Genomic DNA, 27,203 nt, shown 5'->3' with positions numbered 1-27,203 from the left:
CTTCCTACACATTGGCCAAAGACTGGAAAGTAATCTCTGGAGATGTCTAGCCAGACAGATACCAGTTTGGGTTGAGGAACTTACTGTGAAAATTAATTTTACAAAATAGAGTCCTTCACGTCATACCAAACTAAAATGGATTTGGAGGCCATGAAGAAAGGCACCCAGGTCATGCATACCTGTTCCAGAAAATGTTTTTGTAATTCAAACGCAAAAGCACAAAGACCTAACCGTAACTTTAAGTCTTAGCTGGTAACTGATGACACTCATCAATCAGAACTCGCCAGCTCCCATAAGACACTGCCATCACCAATGAAACTTCCTTCAAAACAGCTTACATAACTTTGTTCATTTTCCCAATAAAACCGCAGCCTTTCCTTTTGTTCTTCAGACACACCTAGAGGCTACGCTGGTCTATGTGTCCCGAATTGCAATTTTTTGTTTCCAAATAAGCTCTTTGCTTAGAGATGCATCTCTATTATGTAATTTTTATTTCAAGTTAACACTACTGAAAACAGGAGGGTTAAATGAAAGTCTACATACTAAAAGATGAGATCACTAAACTCTTCTCCTGCTCTAGTATCAGAATTCCGATACCCCAAATCATATACCAGAGCAGGAAACTGTTCAGTTACTATCAAGGAAACTGGTCAGTCCAAGAGAAAAGATACTGACTTCTGGAAGTATCTCAATAAAATGTCTGGATCCTCACTTAGTCACCCTAGAATCTGAGCCTTTTGTTGGCAAATCCCAGCCATGTGCCATCAGGCATTTAGTGCCTCATTCTGAAATATGATGATTAAAGAATTAACTTTTTTATTATACTTTAAGTTTTAGGGTACATGTGCACAATGTGCAGGTTAGTTACATATGTATACATGTGCCATGCTGGTGTGCTGCACCCACTAACTCATCATCTAGCATTAGGTATATCTCCCAATGCTATCCCTCCCCCCTCCCCCCACCCCACCACAGTCCCCAGAGTGTGATATTCCCCTTCCTGTGTCCATGTGATCTCATTGTTCAATTCCCACCTATGAGTGAGAATATGCGGTGTTTGGTTTTTTGTTCTTGCGATAGTTTACTGAGAATGATGATTTCCAATTTCATCCATGTCCCTACAAAGGACATGAACTCATCATTTTTTATGGCTGCATAGTATTCCATGGTGTATATGTGCCACATTTTCTTAATCCAGACTATCATTGTTGGACATTTGGGTTGGTTCCAAGTCTTTGCTATTGTGAATAATGCCGCAATAAACATACGTGTGCACGTGTCTTTATAGCAGCATGATTTATAGTCATTTGGGTATATACCCAGTAATGGGATGGCTGGGTCAAATGGTATTTCTAGTTCTAGATCCCTGAGGAATCGCCACACTGACTTCCACAATGGTTGAACTAGTTTACAGTCCCACCAACAGTGTAAAAGTGTTCCTATTTCTCCACAGGATTAAAGATTTAAACGTTAGACCTAAAACCATAAAAACCCTAGAAGAAAACCTAGGCATTACCATTCAGGACATAGGCATGGGCAAGGACTTCATGTCCAAAACACCAAAAGCAATGGCAACAAAAGACAAAATTGACAAATGGGATCTAATTAAACTAAAGAGCTTCTGCACAGCAAAAGAAACTACCATCAGAGTGAACAGGCAACCTACAAAATGGGAGAAAATTTTCGCAACCTACTCATCTGACAAAGGGCTAATATCCAGAATCTACAATGAACTCAAACAAATTTATGAGAAGAATTAATTTTTTAAAGAATAAAAATATGTAAAAGGAAGTAAAAGACATATGAGACACAAAGAACATGCCAAAAATACCTACAAGTGGAGCCCTATAGAATAATAAAATGAATGGAGATGAGGCAATTCTGAAGAGATTTTAACTAAGAATTTTCCAAAAGTGATAGAAAGACATGAAGCCATGAAAAATAAATAAATAAAACCTAAAACCTCAGACAGGTTAAATACCAGGGAAATACAGTTGGACATTTTCTGGCAAAATTGCTAAGAAGAAAAAATATATAAAAATTAAAAAGAGAGGGAGAATTTTAAAAGCAGCCAGAAAGAAATAGAAACATCATTTCCAAAGGGGCAACATGAATATTTATGGCTGACATTTCAACAATGACCGTAAGCCTGGAAGACAATATAATATTTTAAAGCTAGTACAAGAAAATAATTGTCAACCTAGCATTCTATACTCAGCTAAAGAATTATTCAAAACTAAAGGAAAAACATGTTTTCACACAAATAAAAATGGAAAATTTTGTTTTTAGTAGAACGGTACAGATGGAACACTAAAGGCAGTTCTTAGCACCAAAGAAAACAATATTATACAGGAGCAAAGAAACAAAAAGCAGGAAGGAATGAAGAGGACCAGAAAAGAGAAGTGTTACAAAGTTCTTGCATTGTAAAGAAGTGGAAACTATGTTATTTGAAGACAGAATGTGGTAAGTTAAGAATTAATCTTGTATCCTTCCAGGTAATTACTCAAAGAAAAATACTTAAATAAATAAAACAAATATAAAAGGATGTATAACTAAAGGGCTAATCACTGAAAACTAATAATAAAAATATTATTTCAAAAGAAGATTAAGGGGGAAAGGGAACAAATAACAGATGAGACAACAAGAAAAAATAGCAAGATAGAAGCTATAAAAGCAAATATATCATAAGTACATAAAATGTAAATGGACTAAATATGTAATCATGGAAAAAAACTTTTAGAATGTATAAAAATATAAAACTCAACTATATCCTGTTTATGTAAAATACATCTTAAATATTACATGAGCCCAAAATTGAAAGTAGTTGGATGGAAAAAGGTAAGCCATACAATCATCACCCAAGAGGAAGCTAGTATAACTATACTAACATCAGACAAAGTAGACCTTAAGTAAAGCAACATTTCTGGAGATAAAGAGCGATAGTTAATAATAATAAAGGGGTCAATTCACTGTATGGATAGCAACCTTAAATTTCTATTTACCTAATAACATAGTCAAATATATAAAGCAAAAATGGACAGAGCTAAAATAGACTGAGATATTTTTAACTTATCTCTGTGGTACTGATAGAATAAGCAGGAAAAAAATCATAAGAATATGGAAGTTTAAAGAAAACTAACCAACTAGACCTAATTTATGTATACAGAACAGTATAACAAGTCACTGAAGAGTACACATTTTTTTTCAAGTGCCCATTAAACATTTATCAAAATAGATCAATCATTTGTTGAGTCTTACAGCAAGTCTTAGCCAAATTCAAAGCATTAAGCTTCATTCAAACTATGTTCTCTGACCACAATAAAATTAAACCATAGATCAATTACAAAAAAGAAAACTAGAAAATCTCCAAATGTTTGCATAATAATAATACACCTTTAAACAACCCATGGGTAAAAGAAAAAAATTACAATGAAAATTTAAAAAGTATTTTGAACTGTATAAGAAAAATAAGACAGAATAAAAATTATGCTATGCAGCAAAAGCAATACAGTAAAAATACATATTTTTATATTATAAAAGTATATATGTATAATAGTTTGATATATATTTATATAATACATGTATGTATGTGCATATATTTACACCGAACTATAATATATGTATATTTATATAACCATATATAGATATATCTATATCTATATGTATCTTTTCAAGGGTATTTGTGTGGCAAACAGGCTTGGAAGCTAGAGATGGTTTTTGGGTCATAGAGAAAATTTATTTACCTTCCATGATAGTAAAGTCTCCCTCCTCTTCCGGGAGAAAATTTGTTTACATACAAGAAGATTTACTTGCATATCTTTATTAACTCTTTCTCAGATATAAAGAAAAGGCAGGTTTATCAGTAGCCCCTTAAATGACTGGGAAGCTCCTAAGGGCCGTGTTCTCAGCTGAGGCACAGACCTATGCCACAGATGTAGCATCCACCTAGGCCCACCTCTGCATTCCCCATAGGATGTGTAGGGAGAGGGAACTGTTGTGGACATGAGATGTGAACAGAAGGTTATGATGCTTTTTGTGCTGCATAAATCTATTTGAGTTCATTCTTTCCTTACTAACCAGTTTTATGGAAATATGGTGAGCCAGTCAAGCAGCTATGGTGTTGCTTATGGACTGCTTGAATGATTGACAAAGTGTTGAGCAGGTACTTCTCAAAGAATACCTCCAAGCATCCAGTAAGTATATGAGAATATGCTCAACATCATTCATCATCAGAGAACTACAAATCAAAACACCATGAAGTAGCAACAAACATTTACAAACATTATGATTTCTTCTTTAGCATAGCACTATAAATTTTCCAACAAGTGTTGGCAAGGACATGGAACAATTGGGACTGTCATAGACCATGGGCAGGAGTGCCTATTACTGCTGCCACTTTGATTAGCAATATCTACTAATGCTGAAATATGCATAAAATACAACCTACCCATTCCACTCCTAATTATCTACCAAGATAAATACATAAATCTGCCAAAAGACACATATAAGAATGTTCCTAGCATCATTAATCATATTAAATCTCAATTGAAAGCAATCCAAATCCATCAATAGTAAAATATATATATTTTAAATGTTGTGTTATAGTAACATAATGGAATAGTCTTCTATTAGTTTTCTATTGCTGCCATACAAATTTCCATAAACCTAGGCCCTTCAAACAATGTCAAGTTACTATCTCACAATGTCCGTAGGTCAAAAGTCCACATCAACTTCACTGGTTTGTGTGATTCAGGACTCACAAAACTGAAATGAAAGTGTTGACTGGCTAGGGTCTTATTGGGAGACTCTTGGAAGTATCTGCTTCCAAGCTCATGCAGGTTCTTGACAGAATCAAGTTTCTGGAGGGTGTAGGACTAAGACTCTCTTTTCTTTGCTGGCTCTCAGCTGGGGGCTGCTCTTAGATCATAGAGGCCTCTCTCCAGTTCTTCCACATAGGCCTCTATACATGAGAACAACAAATGACACATTGAGTTCCTGTCATTTTCCAAATCTCCAACTTCCCCTATGCTGAGTCTTCCTTGCTTGCAGCCAGAGAAAATCATCTGCTTTAAAGTCTGATACGATTATATTGTATCCACCAGGATAATCTTCCTATTTTAAGCTCTGTAACTGTAATCACATCTGCAAAATCCCTTTTGCCAATGTTTCTACTGCACACATATTCACACATTCCGGGAATTAGGGCATGGACATATTTGAAGGGGCCATTTTTTAATTTTTAATTTTTAATTTGTATTTTTTTTGCCTACCATAACTCTAAAGTGATGAGAGAGAATGAACTACTGCTATACCTCAAAACAAAGATGAATCTCATTGACATAGTGCTGACTGAGTCAAAGAAGCAAGGTCAAAAGAATGCATATATATATAATTTCATTTAGATTCTGTTTTTGGGAAACAAGCAAAACTAATTTATACTGGGAGAAATCAGAATCTTGTTCACGTTTGGGAGGACAGTGACTCACTGATTCAGCACGTTAGCAGGGACGCCTTTAAAAAAATACGATTTATTAAAAACACGTAACATGTTATTAAATCTTATTAAGAAATGTTAGCGCCAGGCGCAGTGGCTCATGCCTGTAATCCCAGTACTTTGGGAGGCTGAGGCGGGTGGATTGCCTGAGATCAGGAATTAGAGACCAGCCTGGGCAACAAGGTGAAACCCCATCTCTACTAAAAAATACAAAAAATTAGCCAGGCATGGCGGCGTGCGCCTGTAGTCCCAGCTACTCAGGAGGCTGAGGCAGGAGAATTGCTTGAACCCAGGGGGCGGAGGTTGCAGTGAGCCGAGATCGCGCCACTGCACTCCAGCCGGGGCAACAGAGTGACACAGGCGCACACACACACACACACACACACACACACACACACACACACACACAAAGAAATGTTAGCTATGATGGGGAGTTTGAGATGGATTTGTGATAGACATTAGAAAGCTAAATTTAAAATATAAAAACGGGACAATTATTATTTATAAGGAATGAAAAGAGAAAAGTTGTAATGAAATACAGTATGTCTCAGCTATGAATAAAATTTATATATTGCCACTTCTTTACAATACTTTAAAAACTGGTTATAAACATATTTTTAAACTATCATAATTTTATTGGTGTCACAGAGAGAGAAGATATGTGTGTGGATAATGAGTATGTGAGTAGGAAGCCAGGTAGACGACAGTTAAAACTGAAAAATCAAGAAATAGTAGAATACATATTTTACTGAGAAATATGGAGATAATAACTAAAAATGTCCTAGAAGAATTAAAGATGCTTACTTCTAGAGATCAAGTACTGATAATGCAGAGATATTTCTTATCCTAAGAGTACTATTTCATTTTTATAACTGTGTAAAAGTACTGTTTTGATTTTTAAAAATTCAATTGAGGCTGGGCATGGTGGCTCACACCTCAGCACTTTGGGAGGCCAAGGCGAGTGGATGACCTGAGGTCAGGAGTACAAGACCAGCCTGGCCAATATGGAGAAACCCTGCCTCCACTTTGTATTTTGTAAAAATACAAAAATTAGTTAGGCGTGGTAGTGGGTACCTGTAGTCGCAGCTACTCAGGAGGCTGAGTCAGGAGAATTGCTTGAACCCGGGAGGAGGAGGTTGCAACGAGCCAAGATTGCACCACTGCACTCCAGCCTGGGTAACAGAGGGACTCTATCTCAAAAAAAAAAAAAAATCAATTGAAAATAATAAGACAGCCAAGATGTGGAATTATGTGAAACACTCTCACTTGTTGATTTCCTTAGACCTACATAAATGAGGTTTAAGGTAATTATTCTGCAAATGGAGAAAAGACTCCATCTGCAGCTCCTTTCAAGACAGAGGGTTCTTTTCTCACAGTAAATATAACCCACAGCAGTTCTGTTCTAGTTCCCACCTCCTGTGGGCATGGCAGATTTTGCCTGCCTGGCATGGAACTAGCTCTTGGATTTTCCACTGCCATTTTCCTGCGTCAAACAGCAGCATTGCAAATCTTAGGACTTATTTTGCTTGAATAGAGAACAATCTTTTATATGGTATAATGCTTGGAAGCTTTTCAGGTATGAGATGAGTTTTAGCAAGTATCATAATTTATAAGATGCCTTGGCATTCTCTGAAATCTAATATGAAGGTGGTTTATAAACCAAATTCCACAGGCTTTAACTTGTGTGGGCTATAGCTATACAAGCTTACTAAATAAAAACAATCATCCTAAGAAACTCAGTTGATACAGAGAATCAAATTTTCAAAACTAGGATCAAGACTTTTGTCCCAAAATATCAAATTAATTTCTCTAATGTCCAAGATCTCTTTTTAAAAAATTTTTCTTTCCTTTAAAGAAAACCCAGAAGATCATGCTTTGAAAGGTATGAGGAAACATCAATTGATCTATTGTTTAGTGTTATGTGGGAAAAGAAAATGTGTATTTCTTTTGATGTTGAAATATACATATATCATACAACATTTAGAGAATACAGAAAAATAAAAAATGAAATAATATATAATCTCACTATATGAATATTATGTAACATATCTATATATACATTAAAAGTTATAATCACCATAATATGGCCATATATTCTAATTTATTAATAAATTCTGGACATTATTCTAAATTGTTATCATTCAAATATATGATGTTCCATGCTTATGATTATCATATAATTATACCACAATTTACCCCTTCATCACCTGTTTTTGAATTGCTACATTGTTCTTAAATGTTCATCATTATAGATAGTAGAGTGAATATCTTATCTATAAATTTTTGCGTCTCATTAGGACAGATCCCTGGAAGAAGCTAATAGTTGTAAATATTTTTATGGATATGTTACCAAATTGTTGGCTAAAAAGGACATTCCTATTTATATCTTATTGAGGAGAGGGAGATGGATACCTCTTCAATGAAGAATTCTTAGAAATATGACATTTCATTTAATTTCAAATGACAATTTGATAAGAAAATATATTGTATTTAATTTCTTTTTATTTTTAACCAAGTTGAATGCTTGTCATTTAATAGTGTATTAAGAAGATTAACACTTTTTAAAATAGTTACAAGCATTTGTTTCTTTTAATTTGATTTTTATTTTTAACATTATATATATATATATATATATATTTTTTTTTTTTTTTTTTTTAGGACTGAGTCTCGCTCTGTCGCCCAGGCTGGAGTGCAGTGGCATGATCTCAGCTCACTGCAACCTCCGCCTCCTGGGTTTAAGCAATTATCTGCTCCAGCCTCCCAAGTAGCTGAGATTACAGGTACGTGCCACCACACCTGGCTAATTTTTGTATTTTTAGTAGAGACGGGGTTTCACCATCTTGGCCAGGCTGGTCCTGAACTCCTGACCTTGTGATCCACCCGCCTCGGCCTCCCAAAGTGCTGGGATTACAGGTGGATTGTGCCCAGCCACATTCAATGTTTTTAATAATTAAATGGATCATTCTCTGCTCTTATTAATATTTCAACTTAATATGTGATTTAAAATTTTCTTTCCCATCCTATAAGCAAAAAAATCTATATATTATTTTCTTCTTATCTCTTTACATTTACCTATTTCATTTATCTAGAATTAACTTTATGACAAGGATATAATATTTTTTGCTCTACATAATGATGGTCAATTCAGATTTCATGACAGTTTAATTTTAAATCTATTCAACTGCACTTTAGATAAGATTTACAAATAAAAGGTCTTCAATTAATAAAAGTCTAAAATTTTACAAACATCTTTAAGCTGATTCAGTAAGCACACATACACGAAATACTTTAAAGAAATTCTCTAAAATCTTGTTTTAAATGGTAACTAACTAAGAATCTAAACATAACACTTACAAAAGAGTTAAACATAAATGACATAATTTACATAAAATACGTGATATAAATTACTGTTGTTATTTTACAGATGATTGAGATATTTCTTGAAAGTTACCAGTAACATGTTTCAGGTTTTGGTTTTCTTGATTCAAATTATGAGCATGGAATTTTATGTAAATGAAAATAATATGATTCCTTTATTTATTATAATAATGACAAATTATATGAAACCCTGTAGAAAGCCCAAAAGTTATATTTTTTGGCACTCACACACAGACACACAACACACACACACACACATGCATATATACATATATGAAAGGTAAGAGAGAAAAAAAGCTTTAAAAAACGAGTGGCTGGGCGCAGTGGCTCACGCCTGTAATCCCAGCACTTTGGGAGACCGAGGCGGGCGGATCACGAGGTCAGGAGATCGAGACCATCCTGGCTAGCACGGTGAAACCTCGTCTGTACTAAAAATACAAAAAATTAGGCGGGCACGGCAGCTGGCGCGGCGGCTGGCGACTGTAGTGCCAGCTACTCGGGAGGCTGAGGCGGGAGAATGGCGTGAACAGAGGAGGCGGAGCTTGCAGTGAGCCGAGATCACACAACTGCACTCCAGTCTGGGCAACAGAGCGAGACTCCGTCTCAAAAAAAAAAAAAAAAAAAAAAAACAGTGTGCACAGGAATGAAAATTTTACCTATATGGAATACATAATAAGATATTATCATAAAGTCTAAATTAGGTACTGGCAAACTACAGCCTGCAGGGGCCCAATCTGAGCCATGTCCCGTTTTTGCAAATAATGTTTTATTAAAACACAACCAGACCTAGGCCGGCCACGGTGGCTCACGCCTGTAATCCTAGCACTTTGGGGGGCCGAGGCAGGCGGATCACGAGGTCAGGAGATCGAGACCATCCTGGCTAACACGGTGAAACCCTGTCTCTACTAAAAGTACGAAAAATTAGCCAGGCGTGGTGGCGGGCGCCTGTAGTCCCAGCTACTCGGGAGGCTGAGGCAGGAGAATGGCGTGAACCCAGGAGGCGGAGCTTGCAGTGAGCCGAGATCAGGCCACTGCACTCCAGCCTGAGCGACAGAGCGAGACTCCGTCTCAAAAAAAAAAAAAAAAAAAAAAATACAACCAGACCTATTTATGGATCATCTATGGCTGCTTTTGAGAAACATGGGTGGAATTAAATAGTTGTCAGAAAGACAGTATAACCCACAAAGCCTAAAATATTTACTAACTTGGTTGGTGCTTTACAGAAAAATCTTGCTGAACCCTTTCCTAAATGATACAAAGTCAAAATAGCAAAAACTTCTTAGTATTAAAACAAGTTAAGCATCGTCTGGTTAACTGGACAATACATTGGTGCTACAAATATTGGTTTATAAAGTTTCCTTATCCAGATTCCCATGTGTTTTCCTTTTATGTTTCCTTCTCAGGAAAGGGCTTTATCCCATTAGAAATAACTGGGAGTTAATATTTGTAGTGGAGAAAATCGCCTAGTCAGAGCATTCAAAAGCATGGCTTCCTATACACATTGGGCATAGTGGTAGGTGGGCAAAATATTGGTCAGGTGAGCCTTTAAAAAAAAAACAGCTGTTTATGTTGTGAAACTCTATTGGTGAACCCTGGAAGAAGACTGGAAGCCAGGGGAGGGCATCAAGGAGAGAATGATGATGGAACAATAACCTGCCCCCACCTGGCATGATGGATGGAAAGTTAGCGGGGCCAGGGATAGCACCTGAAGTAGTTCAGGCAAAAGATGATGTGGGTGATGATGATGAGAACCTAGATTGTAGTCAAGGAAATAGAATAGCAGGCTCAGCAGAATGACAACCATTGAAGAAGAAAAATCATCAAGATCAGCAAAGAGAGCTTTAAAAAGTGACTCTGGACTATCTAGACATAGAGATGAGGGCCTGATGGTTGTTAATTATATTAACAGTTTTGAGCTGTTTTTTGACTAGAGGTCAGACACGTTCTCTGAGTTCTCAGAAAGCTCACACACATCTGCTTAACTTTGAGTTTGAGGTTCTTTTTTTTTTTTTTTTTTTTTGAGACAGGGTCTCACTGTGTCACCCAGGCTGGAGTACAGTGGGGCAGTCTCAGCTCACTGCAGCCTCAACCTCTCATGCTCAAGCAATCCTCCCACCTCACCTTCCCAAGTAGCTGAGACTACAGGCATGCACCACCACACCTAGCTAATTTTTTACTTTTGTAGAGATGAGGTCTCACTATATTGCATAGGCTGGTCTTGAACCCCTGGGCTCAAGCAATCCTCCTGCCTCAGCCTCCCAAGTAACTGGGACTACAGACATGTGTCACCACACCTACCTAATTTTTTACTTTTGTAGAGACAGGGCCTCACTATATTGCCCAGGCTGGTCTTGAACTCCTGGGCCCAAGTGATCCTCCCACCTTAAGCTCCCAATGTGCTGGGATTATTGGCATGAGCTACTGCACTGGCCTACTGCTAAGGCTTTCATAGCTGACTCTTCTTGTTCATTTTTCCTGAACCAACCAATAAGCTGTGGCTTGAATTGATCAAGCAGAACTCAGCTACATCAACCAATCAAAACTCAGCAAGTTTGAGTCTTTCATTTGCATAAATGGACTTGATTGGAAACCTGAGCAGGAACTGTTGCTATAAACACTCAACCTTCCCTTTGTTCTCTGGAATGTACCTAAGTTTCACAGCAAAGGCTGTATCTTACAGTTTGCAAACAGTTCACTGGAATAAAGTTGCTTTCTTTCAAATTCCTTTTCACAGAACTTTGATTTTAAAACTTAGACAAATTCACAGAGACAGAGAGAAACCCACCCTGTAAGAGAGAAAAATGCAGAGACAGAGATGTATGCACACAGATTCTCTCTTGCTCTCTCTCTCTCTCTCGTGCACGGGCACACACACACACACAGATCAAAAAAGAAAGACACAAACTAGACATACAGAGGCATATACAAAGAAAGACACAGTGAGAGAGACACACATGCCAAAGCACACAAATAAGAAGACTCGGGTGCACATAGAAATAAAGGCACTGAGACCCACAGATACACTCAAAAACCAAAGTAGAGAAACAGCAAGAAAGAGGACAAATACAGAGAATGCAGGACAGCAGCAAAACCCATGTGGGCTGCCAGGTCAGGCGAAACAGAGAGAACATGCTTGAGCCCCCATATCAAAGTATTGTATTGTCTCATGTTAATCACCACAATAACCCTATAAAATAAGAAGAATTATTCTCATTTTGCATATGGAGAAATGAAGTTCAGATCCAAGGTCACATAAGATACAGAGATAATTTGAACTCATTAAAATGTAAGCTCTATAAAGGCAGGGATTGTTGTCTGCTCTGTCCTCTGCTGTACCCCATTACCTAGAGCATGGCCTGCAATAGGACCTGGTGCATAAGAAGTGTTCACAACACATTTATGGAAGGAAGGAACGAAGGAACGAAGGAAGGAAGGGAGGGAGTGAGGGAGGGTGGGAGAGAGGGAGGGAACGAGGGAACGAGAGAGGGAAAGAACAAGAGAGGGAAGGAACAAGAGAGGGAAGGAACAAGAGAGGGAACAATGGAGGGAGTGGGGAGGAAACCAGCTTTAAAAAGCCTCAAAAGCCCATGCTCTATTTACCGATCCTGTTCCCATGGTTTCAGTAATAGGAAGTCATCAAAACATGAGTTTCTAATTCAGTGGTTTTGTTCTTTACTCAATGAAGCTGAAAAAGTACTGGAATATTTCAGTTTTATTTGTCAGATGCTTATATGTTTGCATACACACATTGGGTAAGCCACATTCAAACATGTAGAAAATGCTCATTTCATCATCAACTACTTAAAATTCCTTTTAAAATTTAAAAGAGAACTTGCTTAGTGGCCCAGAGCTTTTAATACAGACATCCCAAGGTCTTGGATTTCAATAGATATTTCCCTCTAGCTTTCAGGACCATTCATCAAATTGATGTGATGATACCAATAAAGTAGTCACATCAACTTGAACCAAAACTCTGGTTTCTTCAAAAGGTTATTTGAGAGATGTTTTCCCAGCAGTGTCTGCTGAGCTGCTGCACAGTAAGTTGAACTGTAGGTACCTCCTACAAGGTCAAGAATTTATTTATTCATTTCCCGAAATACTCAGGCCTCTAACAATGCCTTTCTAAAAACAAAGCCTCTTTCTTCTAAAACATGTGGTTATTCCTACTTAGAGAATCTCTAACATACTCAGGCTGAATAACCTCTTTATATGCCTAAGAAAAGTGAACCTTTCAAGCTCTGTTTAAATACAGGTAATTTTATATCAACCTTAATTTTTCATGAAACAAAAGAATGTTTGTTGATAGGTGGAGAGACACAAAAGAAACAAATTCATCATGAAAACAAAAAAGCAAATCATTTCTGCCTTTAGCCTTAGATAACTAACCATTTAATGCATAAAAGCATGATCTAACTCCTAAAAGATCACCTAAAATATAAACATATGTTAGGGATTATAAGACTTCTTTTTCCTAAAACCTGCTCACAATTATATATATATACATGTGTCACACCAACACACCTTATGTAATAATAAGAAAGATAATACATTCCAACAGTTTGCTTTCTTCACAGACACTCCAATATTATACACTGAAACAATATAGACACCAAGTCAAATGGCTATTGCAGAGCCAGTAAGAAGTAACACTAAATGCGAACAGGATGTCGGAGAACTGGGGCAGAAAAACAGGCATAAACTGGGGCAGAAGAACAGATTTTCTTTTACTGAAGCAGGAAAGGAGCGGTGCGGGGAGAGAGTACGCACTTCTTTTAAGAAAGGATTTGGTAGTATTTAAAATGAGTGGCCTACAAGGTCAAGACAGCACAGGTTCCAGCTGCCCCTGAAAATCTTTTCAATGTTGCCTTCAACTCAAGCCTGAGTTTGGGTGGGCCATGGTTTCAGAGATGACAGCCATCAGTTTAACAAAGATTTTAAGGCACAAAAGATAGTTTGAAAAGACTTCTGTGATTTCAAGTGTTACAGCACAAAGTCGGCTTACTTCAAACTCCTCATTTTCCAGACATAAGAGTACAGGGATAGGAACTGCTACTTACAGACTACTTACTCTGAATAGCTGCTTTCTATCCTGCAGCACGTTGGGAGAACAGTGGAGGGAAAGCAAATGCCTCAGACCCAGAACATTCAAAGGCACCTTGTAGAGAAAGACTAGCTCCAACATTCTGCAAGACTTGGCTCTAACTTGAATAACTGTGTTAAATCACCTAAGAAAAGAATGCGTAGATGTGAAGGGAGGTTGATTTTTCCTAGAAACTCAGAAAAACTGTCACCTGAGCTACAACTACTAGCGCTCATTAATGAAACATTCCAAAAAGTGCAGGGGCCCATTAGCAAGGTCATTTCTGCAGTGACCTGAACGCATCAGAGTCCCAACTCCCTGCCTGCAATGATAGAAACTTTGATTTATCCAAATTCCCTTGTTGGACTTTGTCCCCTCCAGAAACACCAACGTTCTGTAGAATTTAGCTTTCCTTGCAGGTCTGAGACTAGGGAAAGATTATGTTGGTCATGAGCACACAAGTATCCCAGCAACTGGACTTGTTCTATTTGCTACTCTCTTTTGTTTAAATATTAACAAATTTTGTTGAGGATCTACTATGTGTCAGGCACCATTCTAGGCACTAAGGATATAATAATACATAATGGAACTTATGTAATAGTGGAGGGAAGAAGATTAAGAGAGAATAAAGAAAGAGATTATATATAAAATATGTAATGGAATTATAAGCTCTAGGAAGAAACATAAAGCAGTGAAAGAAGACACTTTCATGAAGAAGACAGACCTCATAATCCAGTGTCCATCTCCATTCTTCATGCGTGACTGCTCACAGCTTTCACAACGCATCACTATCCTTTCCTCTTCAGCAAGCTGATGAGAATGCCCAGTGCTCTTTCTTTGGGCACCAGCTGTATGTTCAGATCAACATATACAGGCCTAAATGCCCAGGAACTTTCACCCTAGTGATGCTCCTTTATCAAATAAAAGTTGAACCAGTCTTTTCCCCTGCTCTCCAGCCATTTTTGGACATGCTTGGAACTCTTTGCTTCTCTCCTCAGAAGGGTCTGTCAGTAGTTAACCTTTTTGTATTCTCTTGATGCATGTATAACATCAGTCTACCCAAACTTTGGGTAGGGAGCCCATCAACTTGGTAGTGTGAACACAACAGACATTAGTGGAGCTTGAGGTCAGAGAAGCCCACTCTGAGGAGGTATTTGATGGGTTAGGGAGTGAGCTATACAATATCCAGGAGAGGAACAGTCCAAGGGAGGAAAGTCCTGGTGTACTGAAGGAAAGGCAAGGAGGCAGATAGGCTGGAGTAAACAAGGAATAAACTAGCGGAGTGTAAAAAGTTGGACTTTGGCTATTTTTGAGGTAAGATGTCAGATTTCTAAGTGGACATGTCAGGTAGGAATCTAGATATAAAAAACTAGAAATCAAGGGAGAAGACAGGATTGGAGATACCAATTTGAGAGTTAAGTTGTAGACGGTATTTGCAACCAGGAGCCTATCCATGGAGTGACAATATAGCGTAAAGAGTAAAGGTTTGAGAGTGAGTCAGGGGCATGCCAACATTTAGTCAAGAAGATCAGGGAAGGTCCAGCAATGAAGAGACTTTGAAGCCATGAACTGGCATTCTTGAGCCTGGTTTATATGAGTCCAACCTAAAGACATGTACTGATAAATTGAGTTCTAGTCCTGGAAGGCTGAAGACTTCGCATATGCAATATGATAATAAAAAAATCTTGTGAAGCTTCTTCCAGAGAGCACCCCCTGTTCTAGTCAACCTGTTTCTACTTGAGTTAACTCATTAATCATCCTATCACCTCTGGATATAATTGTTATTACATTCATTATATAGATGAAAGAACAAGAACTAGCCCAAGATCACAAAGCTCATAAGACATGGTTGTTGGTTAGGCTTAAATTTCAGGCTCCCCAACTCCAAGGGGCAAATAAATTAATTCAATGAATTGCCCTATGTCAGATGGTAAATTAATAGAAAAGTTGTCATTAAATCCTTGATCTTAATTCATTGTGTTTTACCCCAGCTGGGAATAAAAATGATGTGATCATGGAGAATTCTAATAGTTTATCATTTGCTGAATATTCTTGTATTTCCTGATAAGCCCTCACTGCAGAGCAAAGATTAACCATTTCTGACCTTCACTTTATGTGTCCACAGCAAGGAAGTTCAGGAATAGAAAATTTAAGGAATAGGCAATGTGAAAAATAGCAAATGAATACTCAAAGAAATAATCCTGGACATAAGTTTTTAAATGTTAAATTAATATCAAATGTGGGAAAATCTTATTAACACACCACATCTACAATAAGAATACATAATCTAAGAGGAGATATGCATAATATTTTTAGGGTTTCTGGTTTTTTATTTTTAGTCTTTTTGTGACAAGCCACTATAAAATTGTTAATATTTTATTATTAAAGTTTTATTTTAAAATGATCATGATCTATTTATATGGAATTTTACAATCAGTATTATGTAATTTTTATTAGTCAAAGACCAATTAGTTTTCAATACCTACAAAATTACTCTAATTTTATAAATACATTCTACAAAATTACTCTAATTTTATAAATACATTCTACAAAATTACTCTAATTTTATAAATACATTCATGTAAAATATTACTTTTTTTATCTTGAAACAAGGTCTTGCTCTGTCACCCAAGCTGCTGGAGGGCAGTGGTGAAATCATAGCTCACTGCAGCTTCAAACTCCTGGGTGCAAATGATCCTGCCACCTCAGCCTCCCGCATAGCATGGACTACTACTGGCATACATCACCACCCCTGGCTAATTTTTTTTTTTTTTTTGTAGAGATGGGACTGTCACTGTGTTGCCTAAATTGATCTCAAATTTCTGGCCTCAAGCAATCCTCGTGCCTTGGTTTCCCAAAGTGCTGGGATTACAGGCATGAGTCACTGCACTCAACCTACATTTTGTTTAAAATCCTTCCATTTGTATTCCGCTTCCTTGTTTACAGTTTTTCACATATATCTCATAACTGGATTATGAGAATCAAGGGCCAATTAGAAGAAGTAGGTATTGTTACTTATTTTATATAAAGAGAAGAATTATGGCTTAAAGAAGTGAGCAACTGAAAGTCAAACAACAGGAGCCTGAAATTAAGCCTATGTCATTAGATTCCGTAGCCAATGCACTATCAGATGGTTTCCTACATAAAGCTAAATTTCTTGGGAAATTTTACAAAGACGGGATATATGTATCCTCAATGGAATTAGCATAAATGGCATAAAGGACAGATAGAAAAAGATGTGTATATTTTACATGAACTGCTACCTATGAAATGTGAATCATTAACTATTAAAATTAGCACTTATAAAAATCCTTTAATATATACACATAGTTCTAAAACACTCCAAAATATTCACAAATTCCTGTGTAATTCCACTAGCATTCAGGCTGCTAACACCTATTTATGTTAACCCCTTGTATTTCTACATTTACAGTTTCTAAGCTGAAAAGAGTTTCTGGCAGCTTACCAACTTCTCTAAATGCTTTTATATCTATTATAACAATGTAAACATATCTTTGACTTATTTAAGGAAAACTGGGTTTTGAAAGAGAGATTACTTTCTCAACCATATAATATGCTTCAAATATTTGAGGAATAGAAATAATAAAAAATATATAAATATCTTTAACTAGATCTTACAGGCAAAATCAATTGTTTCGAAAGCTACAGAGAATTGTAATGAAACTATATCAGAATATCTTGATAACAAAGTTTACATTAATTTTAAAATGCTATTTTTAAAAAGTTACTAAAATGTAGTGGGAAAAGTTTTCCAAAACTATGTACTTTGATTGATTACATCTTTTAAAGGACATGAAAAGGAGAAAACATGATAAAACACTTGAAGTTATGTAGAAACTAAGAAAATGAAAATGTGATGAAAGAGAGAATATTTTTAATATGCCCATTTTCAATAGAGAAAAAAGAATAAATAGAATGCACTTAACCAGGTACAAAGTAAAGCCAAGATTTTAGCTTATGACTGTCGTTGGTCCCATTCAAAAAGTAACTGGCAAAACAAATGAACAAACAAACAAGTTCAAGATACCAAGATCAAGATAGCATCATTCGATCTCTCCTTATTGGAATTTTATTCTCTGGCACTACTGAATCTTCTTCATTTCCATATCATATCTAGATATGACAAAGAAAACTCTTGAAAGGAATGATACATTCTTTTGGAGAAAAGAAAGCAGGTTTCCTTTCTAATTGAACTCTTAAACACTCTCACACTGCCATAAATCGCTTGTGTTCCAAAATTTTCATCTTGTCAGCCTCAGAAAAACAAAACAAAATAATAAAAAAAAAACCTGTAAACTCTTAGGGGCTCACTGCAGGATTGTCTAAGCATTACTAATGAAAAATTTAACACAATTTGTAAAGTTTAAAAATGAATAAAAATACTTACTGAATACACTGATACTTTAAAACACCTCTCTTTTTATAATGGGAGTCAAGTGTAAGACATTTTGTCAAATTTCAATATTCTTTACCAAAAGTATTCAGAATCATAAGGATGTTTTCTGGCTCCCAGGGAATTTCTTAGCTTTCAAGAAAACAAAATAAGGAAAGGGGATATAATTTTCAGAAAATGCATTCCTAATAAGTATAGACTATGCCTTGAGAATGTCAAAATGTGGGTGTTCTACATTGACATATATAGACAAATTATATAGCCTAAATGTCAAACTACAAATAGTAGCTTGAAAAATAAGCATCATACATGCATCACACTATAGGTCCTTGCTTTGTTAATTAGGTCCTGTCTTTTGTACTATTCGAGCTTCAGATTCCTACATCCAATTGCCTATTTAGCTTATTCATCTGGATGCCTAATATATCAAACTTAACAGATCTAAAAAAATTAATTTTAATTCCTCGAATCTCAGTTTTCTTCATCTCAGCAAATAGTTCATAATTTGCCTACATGTTTGAACCAAAAACCTGGGACTTATCCTTGATTCTACCCATTCCTTCACTTCCTATCCTTGATCTAACAAGTCTTGTTAGCTTTCCTTCAAGATAGATCCCAAAGTGGTATAATTTTTTCCAGTTTTTCCTTCATCTTTTTTCAACTACTCTGATGGGAATAAAATCCAAGTTTCTCCTCCAAGATTACAAAGATTCAAGCCCTACAAGATCTAGTCAATGGATGGCCCAGCATACCCTCCTTCTCTTCAAACATTCACGTGGTGTTTTCTGTGGGCCTCTTCCTTTTCAGTTTCTTCTGTCATGACGGCAACCTCCCAGCTTTTCTGTGCCTGGATCCCACTTGTCATATCAGGTCCTCAGCTCACAGATTACTATTTCTGTGAAGCCGTCCCTGACCACCAAATCTAATTAGCAATGTCCTACTCCCACAGCCCATCATTCTCCATCACCGCACCCTGTTTTGTTTCTTCATAACTCTTGTCATTGTCTGTAATTACTTTTCATCTGTGTTTGCTGGGTTTGTTTTCTCTCCCCCTCATCAAAGAGAGTATAAATTCTAAGAGAGAAGCAGTCTGATTTGTCCTGTGTGTCCTGTATATCTAATCCTACAATATTACTTGAATGAATGAATGAATGAGGAAATGAATATGTTACATATATGGTCTATCCCTAGATATGGCTAACTGTTGACTGTGTTAGGTGGAATTGCTTATATAAGACAAACTCTGCAGCAAGACTCCCCTAGAGGATCACTGATGTCTACAGTTCCAACACATTCCTCACCAATCAATATTAAAGACAACATTAGTATTAAGAAAATATAGAACTAGACCCAATCAGATTGTATGATGGTGCTTTAGTGACATAGAAAACTTGGAAGATTAAAAGTGAGGGAGAGCTGCTTTCCTAGTCTCAGGGGAAGAGAAGAACAACTTCATCTCACCATGACTAACAGGAGTCAGTCTCTTTTTCTGAAGACAATGCTGCTGCCAGCAGTTTTAAAGAAGTACATCTAATGTTTATACCAAAAGAACTTTTGTAACTGGAGTTTTGAAAAAGAGAAGCAGTGGGGAATAGGGTGCATGTTTGAGAGATGGGAATGGATAAATGCTTCTGGCCATAGAAAGCCAACCCTAGGGAGTCTTTGTGCAACTACACATAAACATTCAACTCACATTCTGACTTCTGCCTGGAGGTAAATTTCCTTTGGAATATGCTACTTACCCTGAGATTGTCAACAAATCTGAATCTATTTTAAAAACACATGGTTTTTTTTTCTTTTAAATAACTGTCTGTGGGGCTTCAAACCATGGCTTATGAGACATTCAATTTTAATTCTTTGAAGGTAAGGACCAGGACCATGTCACGTGTTCATTCTCTGGCTCTACCTGAAACCACTGATGTGCTGACTGGGCAGCAGAAACTGCCCCTTCATTTCAAGGGAATGTCATTGAAAGGAATATTGGAGAGCAAAAATGTAAGATCTCCTTGAAGGGAAAAGATGTCATAACAGAATGACTTTCTCCTTTTCCTAATTTTTAATGCCAAGAACAGCTTGTACTCATTTTGTGTGAGTTCAACAAAGGGTATTGGGTAGTACAATGCTTCTCTGCTTAAAAAAAATTATTAAGTTTTCCTTTGGGTAAAGCTGTATTTATTTCCTTCTTTCCTCCTCAGTTTGCATTCAGGTAAGCATTTGCAGATTATTTGATAAACATCATTTTTTCTTTGAAGAGATTTAGTTAAAAATTAAATTAATTTTTTTTTTTGAGACAGAGTCTTGCTCTGTCACCCAGGCTGGAGTGCAGTGGCACAATCTCGGCTCACACAACCTCCACCTCATGGGGTTAAGCAATTCTCCTGCCTCAGCCTCCCGAGTAGCTGGGATTACAGGTGCTCGCCACCATGCCCGGCTAATTTTTGTATTTTTAGTACAGATCGTTTCCCCATGTTGTATTTTTGTATTTTACAAAAAAATAATTTTGTATTTTTAGTAGAGATGGTTTCCCCATATTGATCAGGCTGACCTCAAATTCCTGACCTCAAGTGATCTGCCCACCTTGGCCTCCCAAAGTGCTGGGATTACAGGCGTGAACCACCATGCCCACCCCTAAAAATTAAATTAATTAAAAAGCAATCAGGTATTCTGTTTTCAATTCTCAGTTCTCTCAAATTCTCTGAAGCTATAATATTTCCTCCAAATCAGTGCAATACAGATTCAGAGAGTTAAAAAGCATATTTCATTTCTTTAAAAAATTTAAAGAAAAACACTGAGAAAAGATTTGTAATCAATATGAAAAACTATTAATACCTTTATTATATGAAGTGGGAGTTCAACTGGATAAGGTACCAGACAAATAAATGAGTACAAGACACAAAAGAGACATTTTTAAAGGAAAATACAGCTGGAAAACTGTCCCACCTTGCCAGTAATCTTAACAGAGCACATTAATATATGTTTGTTTCTAGTCTATAAAATTATAAACAAAAGTAAATAATCGAATTTACTTTTTCTAATTAAAAACCACTGAGGCATCCTTTGTTCAAACAAAGCATTATTGAGGAGCTCAGGAAATTGGGTTTAATTCATGATATTTGAAAGGGTGGGCCTTGGAAATTGGCCTGCTTTTACTCTTACTCACCATGTTTCAAGGACTTTTGAGGGAGCTTAAAAGAGCTTCTAATTTTCCAAGAAGCACAACTGGAAAACCACTATTTTTAATAACACCCAGTACTGACAGACACTGTGCAACAGGCATACTCCTACAATGTGCATGAGCTTCTAAATCACTTCAACCATGTTGAACAGCAATTTAGAAATATTTTCTATAAATCGCAAAAGTATCCATATACTTTGGCTATTTACATTCACTTCTGAAAACCTACATTAGCTCAATTGCATGAAGATACTAAATGCAGCATTAAGTTGGTAAATTTTAGAAATAAGTAAATTCATGTATTCGACCATTCAATAAATATTTACTGAACAATGACATTACACAAACTGATGTCACTATTAAAGGATGAGAGGAAACAGGAATGGTGGAGCACATGGTTTAGAAAGCAGATGAGCTTCACTAGGTAGCACCTACTGTGTCCTGTACTAAAGTCATGAAATCTCAACTGAAGGTGACCTTCATCTTACTGGAGGGCATTAATTCCCTAAATTAACCTAGTCCAGATATCACATTACCAAAAAGTACAATGAAAACTAGAAGAGAAAATATGTGAGGTTGTGGCATTCTAAGTGTATTATTGGGGTTCTTTAGATTGAGACTACCTCCCTTACCTGAGGCAAGGTCTCCTTGAAGAGAAAAATATTAAAAAAATGTAAAACATTTATCTGGAACTCTTTGTCTTGGCTATGAATCTGTGGAATCTATAGTTATTTGAAGCACTCCAGACAAAAAATGAGTAAGGATGGCTTCTGCCACAGGGAGGTGGGTCAGAAGCTCGACTGGAGGTTTCTCCTTGGTAAACTCCAAGCTCAAAATGAAAAAGTCTTATTTAAATGCCTCCAGCCTAGTGTCAGCTGTGCTCTGGGTAATTAACTGAAAAATTACATGCCCAGATTTTAGCCAAAGAGAAGAGAAGATATCCCAGCACACCATTCATGCCTTAAGCAGATGTGATGATGGCAGAGGTGATAAGTGAGGGATCCTCTAGTCAAGGAAAGGTGGGTCTCAAAGGCCAAGGTTCTGTTGCCCCACCCCATGTAGGGCAATATCCTATTCTATTGTCATTCTTGAAGGGGCTGATGTGGATCTGATGTTTAAAATAATCAGATAATAAAAGATAAATAATTTATAATAACAAAATAATATAAAGAATTAAATAAATTTGATTAAAGAAAGTCACTTCTTTACAGTCTCAAGAATGTTTAGAAAATCATAAAGTTAAAGAAGAAGCATTTGGAGAGATAAATGAAACCAGGAAAAAGAAAATAACTTCTGAGGGCAAAAAAACAAATGAACCAATAAAGATAAACTTCAGGCTATTGCAACTGTCTCTGCTTATCGGTTTTTCAGATGGTGGCAGTTGATCAAAAGAATGTGGAAATGACTTCTTCAGCTAAGGAGACAAGTGCAAATCAAAGCAATGTGGGTTTTTTTTTTAATTTAAAGTAAAACAAAAAGATATCCTAATATAATCACTTATTCAAAAGAAAAAATAGAAAATAAATTATAATCAGTGTCAGTGGTCAGTAGTTATTTTTTTAAAGAACAGCATTTTAAAAGATTATTTTAACCTTAGAATAATTGCTTTCTGTAAACATAGCATGAATCTAATTTCATAATCTGATATGTGTTATGTTTATAGAAATTTTAATTTTAGTCTAAACACAGTCTTTGGGTCTGTCCTATCCTGCTACAGTACAAAGCACATTAGTACATTCTTGGATAGCTCTCTGTTTGTTTTCTTTCACTTGTCTTATTTTATCTTGGGGTATTGCACGCATCTTTGTAAGTCAGCTAAATTATGTTCTGAAAGAAGGTGAGAGACAGGACTAGCTGGATTTCCTAGGCCGACTAAGAATTCCTAAGCCTGCTGGGGAAGGTGACTGCACCTACCTTTAAACATGGGGCTTGCAACTCAGCTCACACCCGGCCAATCAGGTCGTAAAGAGAGCTCACTAAAATATCAATTAGGCTAAAAGCAGGAGGTAAAGAAATAGTCAATCATCTATCACCTGAGAGCACAGGGGGAGGGACAAAGATCCAGATATAAACCCAGGCATTTGAGCCGGCAGTGGCAACCTGCTTTGGGTCGCCTCCCGTTGTATGGGAGTTCTGTTTTCACTCTATTAAATCTTGCAACTACATACTCTTCTGGTCTGTGTTTATTCTGGCTCAAGCTGAGCTTTTGCTCACCATCCACCACTGCTGATCTCCGCCATCGCAGACCCGCTGCTGACTTCCACCCCTTCAGATCCAACAGGGTGTCTGCTCTGCTTCTGATCCAGCAAGGTGCCCATTGCCGCTCCCAATCGGGCTAGAGGCTCGCCATTGTTCCTGAATGGCTAAGTGCCCAGGTTCGTCCTAATCCAGCTGAACACTAGTCGCTGGGTTCCACGGTTCTCTTCCATGACCCATGGCTTCTAATAGAGCTATAACACTCACCGCATGGCCCAAGCTTCCATTCCTTGGAATCCGTGAGGCCAAGAACCCCAGATCAGAGAACACAAGGCTTGCCACCATCTTGGGAGCTGCCCACCACCATCTAGGTAGCACCTGCCACTATCTTGGAAGCTCTAAGAACAAAGACCCGCCAGTAACAAAGGTAGAGTATAAACAAAGAAATAAAAATAACCTTTTCTATCTCAATACTTATTCTTTCTGACATATTTTTTTTCTGATAATGATTACGCTTACCTTAGATTGTTTGCAAAGGTAGCGACAAAGTTCTCCAATATACTGAAACACAGTCACATTATACTTCTTGCAGTCACTCCAGAACTGGCTTGCTGAAAATTTCTTCTTTAACACACAAGTGGCACCTATAAGAAAAGACAAAAACAGGCACTAGGGAAAAAAATTCAAAGGCAGAATGAACATAAAACATGAATGATGTTTCTCTGTCTAGAACATGTTTGCTCATTTTAAAACTTTAATAACTCATCATCAATAATTTATATCAAACTCATTTGGAAACACTAATTTTTACCGTCCAAAAACTCTGTTAAAATATTGTAATTCTAAATTTCGACTGAAAATATGCTCTTTGCAATACACAGGAGAAAAGCAACAGTCAAAATAAGTAAGAGTTAAAGTATTAGAGCATGGCTATTGATAAGAGTCATCCTTCTTCATAGAAGCCAAGAATATTCACTTACTTGTGAACTGGAATATATACATATTATTCATTTTTAAAACCTTAAAGCAGCCTCAACATATTTTTTTTTTTTTTTTTTTGAGACAGAGTCTCACTCTGTCATCCAGGCTGGAGTGCAGTGGCACGAACTCGGCTCACTGCAAGCTCTGCCTCCCGGGTTCATACTATTCTCCTGCCTCAGCCTCCCGAGTAGCTGGGACTACAGGTGCCTGCCACCACACCCGGCTAATTTTTTGTATTTTTAGTAGAGACAGGGTTTCACTGCATTAGCCAGGATGGTCTCAATCTCCTGACCTCGTGATCCACCCGCCTCAGCCTCCCAAAGTGCTGGGATTACAGGCGTGAGCCACTGCGCCCAGCCACCTCAACATATCTTGAGGTCAACTGTTAGTAAGGTTGAATTAGCAAGATAGTACTAACAAAAAAGTTCTTAAATGACTGCAGAACCTAATTTTGACAACAATGTATGTCCACTGAAGATTTTAATGTCTTTTAATATCTCATCTTCATTTATGGTGGATAGTGATCATATTCTAAATATTCTAAAAATTACAGCATTTTAGACAAATACAAGTAGCAAATGATCTCCACTGTTTGTATATTATGTGAGGTCTAGAAACTGACACATAATCTTGCATGTTTATGAATGGAATCTACTGAGTCACAAGCTCTACCAACTAATTTATTGAGTGTCTATGGCAGACTGTTTGCAAAGATGGCCTCAGCAATTTCTTCAGGGCTCTTACGTTTGCAGTGTAAATTTGCTCCTTCTCCCTTCAAGAGGTGGCTTCTATTTCTCCAGCCCTGGAATCTTGAATCTAGGCTGGCCCACGACTTACTTTGATCAGTGGAATGAAGGTGAAATAACCTATGTGTCTTTCAAGACTAGGCCTTAAGATTTATGCAGCTTCCATACTCACTCCCTTGGAACATTTCCACTACATTTGAGGAATCTGGGGTAGTTTGTTTGAGGGTGAGTGACTACAAGGAGAGAGAAGCCCAGCCAATAGCCAGCTCCAACCACATGGCCAAATCCTCAGAAAACTGTTCTTTTCACCTCAGGAAAACACTGAATATGCCATAAAATTGTGTAGTTTTTTTAAAATAAATATTGTGTTATAATAAAATAATATGCATATAATCACTCTAAATTCTACCAATAGAGCTTCAAATGTTAATAAATACTTGTTCTAATTATTAGACATTTTGAAAACTTATCAAAAAGAAAATAAAGCCTTACCCAACTCAACACATCCAGAAATTCCCAGGATAGCTGCTGAACTATGATACAGAGGAAGGGTTATATAAACAATGTCATGAGCAGTACAACCAAAAGCCCACAGGACAGCAGAACCCCTTAAAACCTGCAGCTGACTAATCACAGCTGCTTTTGGTAGACCTGGAAGAAAAGAAAAGACAGGAAATATATATACACACATACATACATATACATATGCATACATATTCATATAACTAGAAAGGAAGTAATAGAAAGAAGACGATACTGATAACAACTACACTAGCAATTGACACAAAATATATCAAAGTAGTCTATCTGCTTTGTAAAAGAGGCCATTCTGACTTTAGCAACGCTCCTTTGACAGGCTGCTAAGTAGGCCTGTATCTCAAACGCTATGTAATTTTATCGTTGGCCTTTCTGGATAGATCTAAGATTCTAGACATTAATTACAGTGGTAGCACACATTTGGTTTCAGTAGCTATCTGATAAAGAGCATTTGGGAGGTAAGTTTTTGTCAGTCCTTATGTGTCTGAAAATGTCTTTTTTTTCCACCTATACACTTGAATGGCTGCTTGTAAAGAATTCTAGGTAAGAAGTCATTTTTACGCAGGACTTTGAAGGCATTGCTCTATAATCTTCTGACTTCCAGTATATATATTGAGCAATTATCAGTCTTTCTGATTTCTTATCCTTTGGATGCAATATGGTATTTCTATTTTTTTTCATTTTTGGAATCTTCTATTTGTTTTCAGTAGTCTGTAATATCATGATGACTTTTACTGGGACCAGTCTCATCTATCCATTTCACTGGGAAATTTTTAGGCTTTTTCAGTCTAACAACTCAAGTCTTACAGCTCTAGATATTTTTGAATTTGAAAACAAAATAATTTTCACACCCCCTTCTTCTCATTCCTTCCTTATTTCTGTTCTTTTTGCCCATTGCTTTTTTCTGTTACATTTATTTGTGTGTTCATCCTTTCATCTTTAGAACTCTTGATTTTCTGAAGATCAGCCCTCCTGGAGAGAATCACTGGTTTCCTAATCTTGCCTATCCTATTTTCCTTCTCTTACCTTTTGCTTTTCTTTTTGAGAGATTTTCCAACACTTATGTTCTCTGAATATTCCTCTTTTTGTAGTATGTTATTTTTATATTATTGACACTTTTTTGTCCCCATCTTTCAGAATATTAACAATAATAATTTTTTTGAAAATTTCTCCTCTCTATCTTGTCAGTTTTCTCCAACATC

The 27,203-nt window shown here is 36.8% G+C and overlaps 1 protein-coding gene across 14 annotated transcripts in view; it reads right to left on the bottom strand.

The window, feature by feature from the left end:
* Positions 1-27,203, bottom strand: part of SLC27A6 (solute carrier family 27 member 6) — a 68,528-nt gene that overhangs the window by 18,796 nt on the left and 22,529 nt on the right. For all 14 annotated transcript variants that reach the window (XM_055389325.2, XM_055389321.2, XM_055389324.2 and 11 more), the window contains 2 exons: positions 25,957-26,115; positions 24,257-24,381 (listed from right to left, as the gene is read on the bottom strand). In XM_055389325.2, coding sequence (XP_055245300.2) covers positions 24,257-24,381; positions 25,957-26,115 — 284 coding nt within the window. The remainder of the gene's footprint in view (positions 1-24,256; positions 24,382-25,956; positions 26,116-27,203) is intronic.

This window comes from Gorilla gorilla, chromosome 4, assembly GCF_029281585.2.
Source record: "Gorilla gorilla gorilla isolate KB3781 chromosome 4, NHGRI_mGorGor1-v2.1_pri, whole genome shotgun sequence".
In the NCBI taxonomy this organism is placed as follows: Eukaryota; Metazoa; Chordata; class Mammalia; order Primates; family Hominidae; genus Gorilla; species Gorilla gorilla.
Note: the sequence above shows the minus strand (reverse complement) of the source record. Positions and strands in the feature narration are given on the sequence as shown.